Genomic DNA, 15,622 nt, shown 5'->3' with positions numbered 1-15,622 from the left:
TATGCACTAACCATCCCAGGGGCAGCCCTGCCCCCCTCCTTCCACAAGGACTTCCTGGTGCTAATAGAACCTACGCAAGGTACAGGTCATGCCTGTAAGCATGCACCAGCTTGCCGGCTTCTCACTGATTGTTCCTTGCTGCTGAGGGTAGGGTGGTACCGGGCTCTCTGCCAATGTCCTTCCTTCAGCTCTGGGCCAAATAGAAAAATTGCCAATACATCATTTACAGCAGAGTACTTTAAGATGGCCTTCGGAGCAAGATAACTCATGGTTTAGTTCTAGCTTCCTCAACTAGATCACCCTCAAACTTGTATCTGAAGCAGGATGTGATTGATTATGTGTGCCATCATGTCATCTGCATTGCCACACAGATTTCTTAAGCACCACATACACATCTAAATGGCCCCATCATCCACATCCTGGCATTGCATGTTAAAAATTGGTTGTTTTAGGATAACATCTTGTGCTTGTCCCATTTCAGACAGGTATATTCTGCCCACTTTCCTCCAAAATTATTCAGAGTGGTCATACCAGAGAAGAATACACAGATCAGTACAAAAGGATTATTTTTATTAGCCTTTGCTCAGTACAAAGAGAGCCTTATCAGATACAGTATATGGGGGCGGTTTGTGTGCATATTTTCCACCCCACCCTTTTATAGCTTTTGAGCAGCAGGACTTGTTCCACACCAAGTGTGATTAAGCTAAGGTCATTAGGTAGACATTGAGCTGCTGTAATTTTCAAATTGGAGGAGTGTTTTCAGGGGAGAGGCAGAATTGTAATTTTCTCCATAAGAAAATCAATTATCCAAAGTTATAACTTGAAAAAAAAAAAAGATTCAGCTTAGGCCCAGAAGCAGCTTGGACAAGTCAAAACTTTCAAAAGCTGCTAAGCAGCCAAGATAACGGGCTAATTTACCCCATCATTCATCCAAAAAGTTAATGCATGTGTTATCAAAAAGGGATGCGTTTATAGAAATTTGTAAGTTACTGCACCACTCGGTAACTTACCGCTTTGCATAGTGCTTGGCTAGGGTGAGATAACAGAACAAAATGTCATCTTTGTGAGACTTTCCTCACTCCAAATGACATCAAATCTTGACCAAGGTGTACCGTGCTGTTCGTACGTCTCACTACATGCAAAACTGGCCCCTAACCCACCACCACCACCACCACCACCTCACTTCGACCGATCAGGTGGCCTTCCTATAGGGATATAAATAGGTACACACAGGGAGGCCCTCCCCAGAGGCTCTCCCCTCCCCAAGCTCAGAAATGGCCAGAATGCAATTCCAACAATTTATCATGAATTATGTTATGGCCATATATCGTACAGCTTAATACCAGGGAAAAAGCTGTAGTTATTTCTGGCATTAAAACTGTGCAACATGCGAGATGCTATTGCACAACGTGATATGGCCCCTAATTTAACTAAAACCCAACCAAACTCCTCCCCCGATCCCGCACACGTTAACGCCATAACACATTTTGATAAAACAATCCTATTAGCTAGTTATCTTTCGTAAAATTTTCAACTGAGGCTAACCAGCTAGGTTTTCAGCTGAAAGTTTTTGTAGATTGAGCTGGCCCAAAATTAATTTTAATTTTTTTTAAATTTGACTGGCTGGATTTAGCTAAGTTAGCAGGTCTACCTCATAACCATAAAATATCTGCATCCACCATGAACTGTTTTATTAGATTAAAAAAAAAAAATAGAATGTTTTTCACTTTGTTTCCCTTACATCAGGGCTCAGGAGCCAGATATGGCTCTTTTGATGGCTGCATCTGGCTCGCAGACAAATCTTTAATAAAAAAGTAAAAATCTAACAAACCCCCACCCTCCTGACACCCCCCCCCCCCCCCAAGACCTGCCAAAAGTCCCTGGTGGTCCAGCGGGGGGTCCGGGAGCGATCTCCTGGACTTGGGCTGTCGGCTGCCAGTAGTCAAAATGGTGCCGACGGCCCTTTGCCCTCACTATGTCACAGGGGCTACCGCCGCCATTGGTCAACCCCAGTGACATAGTGAGGGCAAAGGGCCATCGGCGCCATTTTGACTACTGGCAGCAGACAGCCCAAGTCCAGGAGATCGCTCCCGAACCCCCGCTGGACCACCAGGGACTTCTGGCAGGTCTTGGGGGGGGGGGGTTTAGGAGGATGGGGGGTTGTAGTAAATTAATTTGGCAGGTCTTGGGGGCATCAGGAGAGTAGGGGGTTGTAGTTAGTATGGCTCTCACAGAATTACATTTTAAAATATGTGGCGTTCATGGCTCTCAGCCAAAAACGTTCCCGACCCCTGCCTTACATTGTCACCTCTGGCATTCCAGTATCTATGCTTGTTGACTGGGAACCTTCTTATTTCTAGAGACAGATACAATGTAAGTTCATTAAGCTAACTTCACAAGTTCTGATTCATGATCAAATGCTGCTGCTTTCCTTGCAGTGACTGTGAAATACCTTTATCCCGGAGGCACTCCTAACCAGTCGAGTTTTCAGGATTACCATAATGAATATACATGAGATAGATTTAGATTCCCTGGATCTCCAATGTATGCAAATCTCTCATGCATACGCATTATGGATATTCTGAAAACCCGACTGGTTAGGGTGTTGCTCCAGGAGAGGGTTGTGAAACCCTCCATTAAGGGATAGTGGCTAGGGCCCTACCTAGTCCAAAGCATGCTGCACTTTATATGCTCACCTTTCCTAAAACTAAAAAGTACAAACCCGAGAATGCTTTTGGCAAGAGAATTGAGCAAGTCAATGAAATCATGTACCCGGTGGCTTGGAGCTTCATGGATAAGGTGGCTAGCTTAGTTTGATTCTCTGCAATTTCTACCACTACACATGTCACAGGTTGGCCTTACTATACAGGAGACACAGACCAGAGTTGTGTCCATGTTCCAGCCCTCCCCTCAGAAGGAACGGCCACCACAGGGAACTGCACAGCTCAGTCAGCGAGACTATAGCAGCACAGAACTCGTACACCAGCTCTGCAGATTAGTCTTTGTTTAGGACAGCATATCAGTCAGATAACAGTTGCACAGGAGTAGCTACATATGGGTACTTTTTTTTTTTTAAACAGGATACCTAACTGCAAAAAAAAAAAAAAAAAGAAGATACAAATGTACATTTGAGCCCACACAAACACTGATTACCAAACAAGGTATCCACGTCCATTATGCAGTTATATAATTAAAAGCATACATGTACTAAGAAGGAAAGCAAAATGATTACCAGCATGGTTAGAAGGTGAGGTGAAAGAGGCTATTTTAGCCAATAAAACATTCTTCAAAAATTGGAATAAGGAGCCATCTGAAGAAATTAGGAAGAAGCATAAGCATAAAATACTGATAAGGCAGGCTAAGAAAGAATTTGAAATGAAGTTGACCATAAGAGTCAAAAACTCATAAGAACTTTTTAAAATATATCTGAAGCAAGAAACATCTGAGAGTCAGTTGGACTGATAGATGACAGAGGGGTTAAGGAGCTCTTAGGGAAGATAAGGCCATTGCAGAAAGACTAAATGAATTCTTTGCTTCTGTGTTTACTAGTGAGGATGCTGGGGAGATACCAGTTCCGAAGATAGTTTAAGGGTGATGAGTCAGATGAACCGAACCAAATCATTGTGAACCTGGAAGATGTGGTTGTCAATCTGGCCTAACTAAAGAGTAGCAAATCACCTGGACTGGACAGTATGCACCCCAGGGTTCTGAAGGAACTAAAAAATGAAACTGAAGATCTATTAGTTAAAATTTGTAACCTTTCCTTAAAATCATCCACTGTACCTGAAGACTGGAGGTTGCCCAATGTAACCCCAATACTTGAGTTTCCAGGATCACCCCTGGAGCCATAGACCAGTGAGCCTAACTTCAGTGTTGGGAAAAATAGTGGAAACTATTCTAAAGATCAAAATCACAGCGCATATAGAAAGACATGCATGGATTTACCCAAGGGAAGTCTTGGGTTAATAAGCATGTGGATAAAGGTGAACCAGTAGATGTAGTGTAGTGTATTTGTCAAATGCCTTCTTTAAATCCAAAGTCCCTCATGAGAGGCTTCCAAAGAAAAATAAAAAGTCATGGGATAGGAGGCGATGTCCTTTTGTGGATTACAAGCTGGTTAAAAAGACAGGAAACAGTAGGATTAAACAATCAATTTTCTCAGTAGAAAAGGGTAAACAGTGGAGTGCCTCAGGGATCTGTACTTGGACCGGTGCTTTTGAATATATTTATAAATGATCTGGAAAAGAATACCATGAGTAAAGTAATCAAATTTACAGATACAAAATTCAGAGTAGTTAAATATTAAGCGGATTGTAATAAATTGCTTGAGGACCTTGCGAGGCTGGAAGATCAGGCATCCAAATGGCAGATCAAAGTTAATGTGGCCAAATGCAAGGTGATGCATATAGGGAAAAATAACCCATGCTGTAATTACATGTTAGGTTCCATATTAGGAGCTACCACCCAGGAAAAAGATCTAGGTGTCATAGTGGATAATACATTGTAGTTGTTGGCTCAGTGTGCTGCAGCAGTCAAAAAAAGCATACCGAATGCCAGGAATTATTAGGAAGGAAATAGTGAATAAAATGGAAAAATGTCATAATTTGTCTGTATCTCTCCATGGTGAGATCACACCTTGAGCACTGTGTACAATTCTGGTTGCCGCATCTCAAAATATATAGTTGTACTGTAGAAGGTACAGAGCAGGGCAACCAAAATGATAAAGGGGATGGAACAGCTCCCCTATAAGGAAAGGCTAAAGAACTTAGGGCTGTTCAGCTTGGGGGATATGATAGAGGTCTAGAATGGGTAAATGTGAATATGTTATTTACGTTCGGATAATAGAAGGACTAGGGGGCACTCCATGAAGTTAGCAAGTAGCACATTTAAAATTAATGGAGAAAATTCTCACTCAATGTACAATTAAGCTCTGGAATTTGTTACCAGAGGATGTAGTTAGTGTAGCTGGGTTTAAAAACGTTTTGGATAAGTTCTTCGAAGAGAAGTCCATTAACTAATAATCTAGTTCACTTAGGGAATTGCCACTGCTATAAGCCATGGCTATTCCCTGTCCACCTGGCAATGAATTCCAAAGCTTAGTTGTGCCTTGAGTGAAAAAGAAATTTTTCAAATTTGTTTTAAATGTGCTACTTGCGAACTCCATGGAGTGCCCCTAGTCCTTGAATTACCTGAAAGAAGAAATAATAGAGTCACATTTACCCATTCAAGTCCTTTCTTGATTTTATAGACTTCTATTATATCCCTGGCTCAGCCGTCTGAGTCCAAAAATCAGAGCTTTAGGTGCTGCGATATTTCAGGGGTCTAGCATCACAAAAGCATATGTTTCTAGCCCTGAAACTTGTAGCAAATCTCTGCCTTGAAGGCAATAGTGATTTTCACAAAATCACTGAATATTTCCAGCACTTCTGGAGGGCTAGCACTGTAGTTCCTCCTACAATCTGAGGCACTAAAATGCAGAACAAGGGTAGAGCTTTTTTTTGTAAACCAGCTAATGCTAGTCTAAACAGCAATGAATTTCAAGGGATATTTCTGGAAATCTTCACAGCAGTTGCTCTGTACTGAACTTGTGGTTACATTTTATTTTTTTTAAAAATGCAGGAAATGCAATCCAACTGTTGCTTTCTCATTTCTGCCGAAACTGCTAATCACCCTACAAAGCTCAGAATACTACCAAAGATCATGCATGATTCAGTGATAAAATGTAAAATACAACTATTAGACAAAAGGAAGGTGGGGCAGGTTTCCGAGGAGCGGAAATAAAGCTGAAACGGAAGAGGTTTCATAGCTTTCATATGCATTGTAGCTACTAGGCTATGCAGCCAATAATTTTGTACTTTCTCCACTATTATTTATTAAAAACTTTAACTACTGCTTGTACAAAGTCATCCAAGTGGTAATACAATAAACATACATAAAAATTAAAAAAAAAAAAAACCACAAAATTACAAAGTATAGATTCTTAAATGCTTTGTAAAAACACTGAAATCAGTAGCAAATCTATACCAAAGATGGCTGCAGGTACATCTCTGAAATATTCAAGGATAAATGTGGGTATTGGCATATTTGGATGCTAGCTGATATTAATTGTCGTTACTTATGTATATATTCTCACATAAATGATCTGTATACACAGACACCATCTTACTCTAAATGTGCCCTAATATCAAACTTGTTGGCTCAAGTCAGTAGGCTCTCCTGTTTCCGCTGTCCACTTCTGCTCTGCTCCTCTGGGACAAGGCACTGACTTGCCAGAATCAGTCCAACCATCTGCTGTATCCTCTATGAGCTCTGTCAATGATCCTCATGTGAGCACAAAAAAATACTTGTTTTTGAACTCAGTTTGCAAACATTAGATTCTCATGGGATCCTAGTAGGTTGTGACATTACTGAATCAACATAAAGACACTGTACTACATGAGCTTTTGAGACCAAACAGGCTTCATGTGCATCTTAAAACGCATCTGCCAAAAATAAGCTTGTTACCTTCATGGCAGCCTTCAGTTCAGAAGCATCATATTGAGGATGAGTCTTCAACAGACCCAGCATCACATGTTCCAGGTTACCGGAGAGAGCACTTTTCAGGGCAGAAGGAAGATCCTTATAAAAGAAGAACAAATGTGGATACATTCGTTTTTTTTTAAACTCCTGTGCAATAATTCTGCTCTTCAGACAGAGGCAGAGCACATTTATGTATTTATTTTTGTTAAACTTTCAAGCACTTCAAAGCAAATTACATTCAGGTTCATACTTTGCATAAAACAGTGTGGTTGGCTATCTTAATCCACTTAAGTGAAAGAAAGATCAAACAAGCTGAGGGGAAATGATAATTAAATAAAAATGCAACATCTGTGATGAGCTTCCAAGAGTTTCCCCATCAACAAGACGTATGCTCTTGAAAGTTGGCCAATAATGTGTTAAGATAGTCCAATAAAACAATATCATCTGCAGAGTTTGGTGACCTTCCTTTCTCCTTTTTATTGCTTTGAGCAAGGCCGATCATAAGGACTATACATTTGCTCTGCTAATGAAGGGAGCTTGTCTTGCTCACAGTATTAGCCACCTAGTCCCAGTAGTTACACAATGAATGTGATTTTCAAGAATGAAGAGAATGTAGCACTCCTAACCCCAGGAAAAAGAAAAATCAACACAGATTGCCCATATGCAAAAGCTTACATCAGAAATAAGGGGTGTAGCAAAGGGGCTAAATTGTAAAGGAATGTAATATAAAGGACAATTAAAGGCTCCTTGCACTTGCTGCACTAATGGACCTTGCACCAATGGTTCCTTACACCCATTTTCTATTCTGTCTCCTCCTGGACAGCTTCTTCTAGTTCTCCAGCGAACCAAAACATCTACTGGTATGTAGAAACGTTCAAGGTGAGCAATAGTGTGCTGCTTAAGGTAGGACCCAGGAAGAAGCAGATAAAGTGTTCATGAAACGCCGTGACTAGCAACAGCCCGCTTCCATCAGGATTTCTCTCCCATGCCAAAGGATCAAAGTCCCACCACTGTGTTCATTAATCTTACACTGGCTGCTAGCTAAGGAAGCACCTGGCTCCAAGTCATAAGGACACAAGCAAGGCAGTCCTGGTTTTCCACAATTCCTGCATTCTTTGGAGTTTCTAAAGATGAAACAGGTTGCTGCTGCTGTGTCCTGAAATGTTTGCCAATGCCCTGCTTCTGTGGCCCAAGTATAAAATTCTCTTTGCAGATCCAAATGCTCTGCCTTCCAGTTTGTTTTGCAATCTATGCAAGACCCAACCTCTGACCATTTGGGGAAGCATCAAAGATGCATTTCTCCAGAAAAGCATCCCAAATTGATTTTTCTTAAGGTAGCAGTGAAGCCAGCTTATTAAAAATTTAACTACTACTTCCAGTCAGTTTGCTTCTGGGAAGTTATAACCTTCATTGCAGCTCAGCCACTGCTTTAACTATGCTTAGGATATTGATGTTTCAGAATTACAGGGCTCAGCTCTGTAAAACAGTGAACATGGATGGGACTCCCCACCTCTCCCTACCCTTTGCTACAATTCCTTTTGTCCTTCACTAAAAAGAGGAAGATGAGGTTGACTGAAGAGAGCGCAGACCATGATTCTCAATTAGGGAGGGGATTCTCAATTATTCTAATTGAGAATCCCCTCCCTGGGATGTAGGGAGTCTGTCCTAGCCATCACTCAAACAGCGATGCCTGCTAGTTGTCCCAAGATTGCACGCGTGCCAGAGGGAACTGTGGCCCATGACCCACTCAGCTGGTCATCTGCTGCTGCAATGGCTGGCCTAGATGGAAAAGGAGGAGAGAGTACAAGTGAAAAGAGCAGGGCTTCCCAACCCTGCCCTGGGGACCCCCAGTCAGTCAGGTTTTCAGGATATCCACATAATATTTGAAATATCTTGTGTTATCCCATGTTAGGCCATTTACCCAGCAGTAAATGGTCTAACACAGCTTAGTGAATGAACCACCTTAGATTTCAAGCCCTCTGGGGACAGGAAAATATCTACAGTACCCGAGGCCAACTCTTTGAGCTACCAGTAAAAAGGCACGAGCTAAATAAGTAAATTAATAGCATAGCTGGGATTTAAAAAAAAAAAATGCAGTTAAGTTTTTGGAGGATAGGCCATTAAACTTATCAACTAGGAGGCAAGAGGATCAAAACCTCCTCCATATGGATATGAGTAACAGGGAAGGGATCTTCTGGATACTTTCAAGCAACTCAGACTGGCCACTGTAGGAGATGGGATACTGTGCTGTATGGACCACAGGTCCGATTCGCATTGCATGTCCATTGTTCTTAGTTACCTTTTTTGTCCTCCGTTGATAGGCAAAAGCGATATCCTGTCTTTGCTCATTACTGCGGTTTGTTAGAATATTGATGATGGTTACTTCATCCACTCCTACCAAAACAAAAAACACACACCATAAAGGATTACTGGCTCAAGTTTTTAATTTTTACATCCATTCTCTTATTTTGTCATTTTTCCTCTTGTTTTTTCCCCAGGAGTGCTAGCCAATATTTCACCCATAAATATAACCATAGGGGCAGATTTTAAATACTTGCGCGAGCGCGTACTTTTGTTCGCTCAGCAGGTGCGAACAAAAGTATGCTGGATTTTATAAGATACGCACGTAGCCGCGCGTATCTTATAAAATCCGGGGTCGGCGCGCACAAGGGGGTGCACATTTGTGCAACCTGCGCGCGCCGAGCCCAGCGCAGCCTGCCTGTTCCCTCCGAGGCCGCTCCGATTTCAGAGCGGCCTCAGAGGGAACTTTCCTTCGCCCTCCCCCCACCTAACCCACCCCCCCTTACCTTTGTCGGCAAAGTTACGCCTGCTTTCAGCAGGCGTAACTTTGCGCGCGTCGGCCGGCTGCTCCACTCCGTGGTCCGGTCGCTGTGGCCACGCCCCTGGAACAAAACCACGCCCATGTCGCCACCCCCGAAACGTTGCACCCCGCCCCCTAAACGCCACGTCATCTCGCCACGCCCCGACAGGAAGCCCCGGGACTTACGCGCGTCCCGGCCTATGCAAAATAGGCGCACACACACGCAGGGGTTTTAAAATCTGCCCCTTAGAGAAGGTGATTTTTTAAGGCACTGCTCTGCTAGGATACCTCTCATTCAGTATTCATACAGAGGCACAGTGTTACTATTTTTGTCTTCTGCTTACATGCGTATAAGACAGGATGTATAACAGGATGAACAGGGATCCTGTAAGTTCCTGATACCGACTGCCACTGAAACACTTAACCTGCTGAGTTCACACGGCATGTAAACTTCTAAAATCACTACAGAAGAAACTGTAGTACAATGACATTCTAGTTGTGTCCATTCAAATGTAAAAAGCATGACTACTATTTCTTTTTTTTTTTTTTTTTTTAATATCTCCAGCATAAGCTTACTGTTAGACAGCTTCCAGTTACAAATTGTCTTATACATGCTAATATCTAATTGGGGGATTGATATTAAACTGCAGTGTAAATTTATGCAGCTGTCTTTAGCTGCACTGATTTGGCTAAAAAAGGTACCACCGAATATCTGGATACATCTGATTGCAAAAAAATGTTTAAGGAAGATTTAGGGCAAATTTTTGCACGGATGGAATGGTCTGTACAAATTTAGCTGATTGGTACTAAATTTTGGGATACCTGGCTAAATTTTAAGAACTCATCCCTGGAATGTGTGGACCTAGCCCCCTTTGGGGGTAATTTTTTTAACAGCCTGCATAAGTTAGCTGGCAAACACATGCGTAAGTTACATCAATCTTCAAAGTGGACCTTATGCACATAAGTCTGCTTTGAAAGTTATCCTGGAAAATTTACCTGCACACAGTCACTCCTGTTATGTGCATGGAAAGTTTTATGCACTCACTTTTGAAAATGGAAAAAAAAAAAAAAAAAGATATGCACATAAAGCCCTCCACCAACTCTGCCTCCACTCAGTCTAGATAAATTTACATGTGAGCAAGCATTGGAGTAGATTTTAAAAGGTTGTGCGCAGGCATACATGTGCACACAGGTTATAAAATCCGGGGTCGGCGTGCTCAAGAGGGTGCACAATTGTGCACCTTGTGCGCACCAAACCCGCTCTGAGCCATGCTGCCTTCCCTACCCCCCACCCCCTCCCCCCTACCTCCACCGCCATTTCCTCCCTACCTTTTTTGAGTTCTTTTTTTTGTTGCTAAACTCACTTCAGCCTTGGGGCTGAAGTTGCATGTGCCGGCCAACTGCTGGAGAGCGATCCCAAGCACAGCGGCAAATGGCCGCTCTGCCTGGAGCCTCTGGCCCCCGGCCCCATTCCTTTTTGCAAGCCCCGGGACTTACGCGCATCCCCGGGCCTTTTTAAAAAATAGGCCCAGCGAGCAAAACCTTTCTAAAATCTGGCCCAAAACTGTTTTACCTATTGGTGAATTTGTAACAGGCCTCAAACGTGTGAGCTGTTATGTGCCCAGATTTCAAATCAAAAACTTACGTGCAGAAGTTTGCTTTGAAAATGTTCCAGGCAAAATGAAAATCTATCAAAGGCTCATTTATTTTGGTATTCTTTAAGAGAAAGATAGAGCTGTATCCAGAGGAGCAGGTACCAGGGGACATGCCCAAGGAGGATGTGCCTACCTGCCTGGGTGCAGCATTTTCTAATTCAGACACTGTTTTGTGCTAATGGACGCTATTTTCCTGTACCAGTCGCTGCACTAAAGTTTCATGAATGGCTCTGGATTTTGTTTCCTACAACCTAGTGACCAAAGGATTTTTTATTGTTGAACAGCTACAGTGTAGAGTACGTTTTGTTCCTTACTGTTTGCAAAAGAGCTTCAGGTGAGACAAACCTTTAAGGGCCTTGAAAGACTGTTCTTAACCCCACCCCCTGTGCAGGAAGAACCTGAGAGCATGGGCCCAGCCCTGTCCCATGATGTCCCGCATGACCCATGCATGCCAGGAGAAGTTGGGGCATGGGCTACCCAGGTTTAACTGCTATCTCCACCAGACACTGACCTTAAGTAGTTCTTGTTACTTCCCTATGCTCCAGTGCTAAGCCAGGTTTCAATCAAGGCCATGGCCACTTTGTGGATTTATTCTACAATGTGCTGAGCACAATAGCATTCCATAAATTACAGCATTAACCACCTATAGGTTCAGTATTTTCAGCTGAAGTACTAATTAGCTTGGGCTCCTAAACTGGCCCTTTTTTTTTTTTTTTTAAAGGATAAAGTTTAAAAAAAAAAAAAAATAGAGAGATGAGATCCTAAATTTAGGAGCCTAAGAAAAGGATGGCTATAGGGACAGAATGGAGGTTAGCTGCTTAGCAATGATTTTCATCACTAGGCACCTAACATAGGGGACTACATCTAAGCAAATAAATAGTTACCTACATTTAGGCATCTAGGGGCCAATATTCTGTGGCACTTAGCCTGCTAAATAGCACGATCTGAATATTCAGCCGCACTGATGGCTGCTTATCCTGCTAAACACTTAGGGCCTCATTTTCCAAGCCGCTCACACACGAAAAGTCCCTTATCGCGTGCGATACCAGGATGGGGGCGGAGTCTGCCCCGGAAGAGGAATCGGGGCGCCACCGGGGCCGAAATAGGTAGCGAAAAGGTAGGTGCCTTTTCTCTGCCTATTTCGCTCCCAATAGCTACACCTCCTATGGTGGCGCTATTGGGTGCAATACCGGCAGCGATCGCAGGCCCGCCCCCCCGTCTTCTAAAGTATCGCAGGCTTGCGATACTTTAGAAAATGAGGCCTTTAGCTGGATAAGCAAGGGGAGGGATGGAAGAATTCCAGGGCACAGCTACTTGTCCTAGATTTATCTGCTTAAGTTAGCCGGATATCTATTGGGCTGTCTTACAGTTCACAGGATAAACTTATTCAGCTAACTATAAAGACAGCCAAGTATATTCAGCAGCCAAGTTAGCTAGATAAGTTTATCCAGCTACTGGTTGAATATGGACTTCCATAATTTTAGGAGTCCAAAATTTAGATAAAAATTCAGCTGAACTTAGGGACCTAACTTGGATAGCTAAATATAGGTGCTCAGCTTTCTTTGTGAATTATTGACTTACCCAAGGTCATAAAGAACATCACTGGGAGAAGCGGGATATGAATACTGGTTTTGTAGCCTACTGATCTAACCACTAGGCAACGCCTAGAGAACTTAACCATAAGCCATGTTGGTAGCAAGTCTGTATTACGCAGGCTTCTCAGATTAATATCCTACATTGTCTTCATATGCAGGGATCCCGCACTAACAGGTGGCTTCATGCAGAGATTCCCAGGACACTAGCTACAGTACTTATTTCGTCAAGGCAGTAAAGAAAGATGTGGGAAGTTGAGAGTTTTGAACTTGTTATCCAGGTTTTAGCTCCCAGAGGGGAGATGAAGTCATTGTGACAGGGCGTGTCCCTTCGCCATGTTTTGTTTGGCTAAAGGGCCAGTCCTGTTCTACCTCTTCTACGCATTGCAATACCTGTGCTGCGAATAAGTGGTTTACATGTCAAGCATCTCATAGCTGTCAGTAAATGAGATCTCCAGCAATAACTAATAGCAAAGACAGAGTACTTAATTTCTTGTTCCTTCTCATACATTCTGGGCATGGAAAAAAAAAAGTCAGGGTTTAATCACCACAATGGCATCTCATGGAAAGTGTGCACTTGCACCATAATAGAGGAACAGCAAAACCGCTCTGCTGTTACAGGATGCTGACTCACATCTGCCATGGCAGCAGGGAGCGGCAGCTGCAGCACTGCCATCAGAAAATAAAATAAAGTTGGCTAGATTCAGATTGTAGCACGTCTGCATCAGGATTTCTATGGTATTGATTTAGGTTAGTCTGTTTAAAAACAAACAACTAATTCGTTAGAGCCTGCTCACTCTGATATAGTCCACAAAGCAAACAAGCTTGGTAAGCAGGGAAAGCGAATTCTTCAGCAATTCTAAATAACCCTGCATTTTTCTGGCTAACAAAATAGCTTTTGTGCACAACTCAAAACCACTGCTGCAGAACAGTTTCATCTATAAGATGAAATTTTCAATAAGAAACACATGGGGGAGAAGTGGAAGTAGAACAGTAACAAAGTAGGGCAATTTACTTGTAATATATAAATACTAGATGCTAGGGGTGTGAATCGTGTGATCGATCGATTTTGGCTGGGGGGTGGGGGGGGGGGAGGGAAATCTTATTGTCGTGTTTTTTCTTTTAAAAAATCGTAAAATCGGGGGAGGGCGGGAAAACCGGCACACCAAAAAAATCCTAAAACCCACCCCGAACCTTTAGAACAAATCCCTCACCCTTCCGAACCCCCCCAAAATGTTTGAAATTACCTGGGGTCCAGTGGGGGGGTCCCGACGCGATCTCCCTCTCTGGCCACGACTGCATTGAGAGAAATGGCGCCAGTGGCCCTTTGCCCTTATGTGACAGGGCAAAGGTAGCGCCGGTGCCATTTTGGTTCCTGGTTCCCAACGTCATGCGCGCAGGAGATCGCCCCCGGACCCCTGCTGGACCCCCAGGAACTTTTGGCCAGCTTGGGGGGGCCTCCTGACCCCCACAAGACTTGCCAAAAGTCCAGCGGGGATCCGGGTGCGACCTCCTGCGGCGGGCCGTTTTGCCAATCTTCAAAATGGCGCCGGCGCTACCTTTGCCCTCACTATGTCATACTGGCGACCGTATGGCTGCCACTATGTCATAGTATGACATAGTGGCAGCCAACGACCCATAGTCATTGGGTCGTTGGCTGCCACTAATCAAAATGGCACTGATGGCCCTTTGCATGTGTCAGGGGCTATCTGTGCCATTGTCACATGGTAGTTTTGGTTTTTTTTGGGGGGGGGGGGGGGGGGGAAGCTAAAGGATGTGTTTTAAAGGGTCAGGGTGGGTTTAGGGGTTGTTTGTGTGCCATTTTTCCCACCCTCTGCCAAAACAATAAGAACCCCATGAACAATTTCATGGGGTTTTCCTATTTGTTTCAGGGAGCCCCCAATTTCTGACGAGTTTGAAAATATCGTATGATATTTTCAAGCGTCAGAAAAACGATTCACATCCCTAGTACCAAATGCTTGTAGACAGAATTCCATTTTAGAATCTCAGGTTTAGCTGCTGCATGTGCAGATGTGAAGGTTCTCCTCTCACCCAGTACAGTTTAAAAGTAACCATGGGATTAACAGAAACCAGTCAGCCTACTGACTGGCTGGTTGACAAGAAAGAGCTGGACCAAGGATGAATGTTGCTGTGGCCAGCTCCATTTTCCTACATCAACTTTTCTACTAATGCCAATTTTCCACTCTAAAAGTTTCTACACAAGGCAGCTCTATATTTGCTTTGGCAGTCAGGGAGAAATTGTTTATTTTCTTGATTTTAATCACATCCTGCACTGGAAACAAACTCTCTCTCTCTATACACAGTGGGGTAGATTTTCAAATGTACACTATACCTGGTGCGTACACATGGGGTCAGCGCACGCAAGGGGGTGCACAATTTCCTACCCCCCCTGCCCATTCCCCCCTACCTTTTCCTCTTATTTCCAAAAAAAAAAAAAAAAAAAAAAAAAACTCTTACTTCAGCACTGGGGCTGAAGCAAGTTGCGCATGTCTGGCAACTGCCGGTGCACGATCCCCAGCACAGCGGCAAATGGCCGCTGTGCCGGGAGCCTCTGACCCCGCCCCCGGACCTCCCCTTTAGTAAAGCCCCAGGACTTACATGCATAACCCTTTGAAAATCTGGCCCAGTATATGATAATGCTATACACTAAAGACCAAGTGGCTAAATGTGCCAATTTTTGATGGGTTGAATGAAACAGTTGCTTTAAGATGTAGAAGTCCCATCTCTGGAAAGCTAGTTTTACTCCTATAAACTACATTGCCTGAGTCAGGGAGTACATCATATGACCAGCACAAACTTGTAGCATGTGTGAGGCAAGCTGTAGAAATATAGGACCACTAATTGCACAAAATGTAATTGTAGCATCTCCATTGCCAAATGTTACTTAATATATATCAAGTTCATCTTCCTATCATAGTCATGGAACAAAGTGTTGCATCACTGAAATGACCTGGTTTTCTCCAATGCCCTTTGGATCTTTCATAGGCTCATCCTAAAAGCTGCCCCTGTGGGTG

General features: G+C 43.3%; 1 protein-coding gene across 1 annotated transcript in view; it reads right to left on the bottom strand.

The window, feature by feature from the left end:
• Positions 1-15,622, bottom strand: part of ANXA2 (annexin A2) — a 78,088-nt gene that overhangs the window by 28,252 nt on the left and 34,214 nt on the right. Inside the window, 2 exon segments of the mRNA XM_029574883.1 lie at positions 6,505-6,618; positions 8,819-8,913. Coding sequence (XP_029430743.1) covers positions 6,505-6,618; positions 8,819-8,913 — 209 coding nt within the window.

The sequence above is a fragment of the Rhinatrema bivittatum genome, chromosome 13 (genome assembly GCF_901001135.1).
Source record: "Rhinatrema bivittatum chromosome 13, aRhiBiv1.1, whole genome shotgun sequence".
NCBI lineage: Eukaryota > Metazoa > Chordata > Amphibia > Gymnophiona > Rhinatrematidae > Rhinatrema > Rhinatrema bivittatum.
This window is presented reverse-complemented; position numbering and strand designations above follow the sequence as displayed.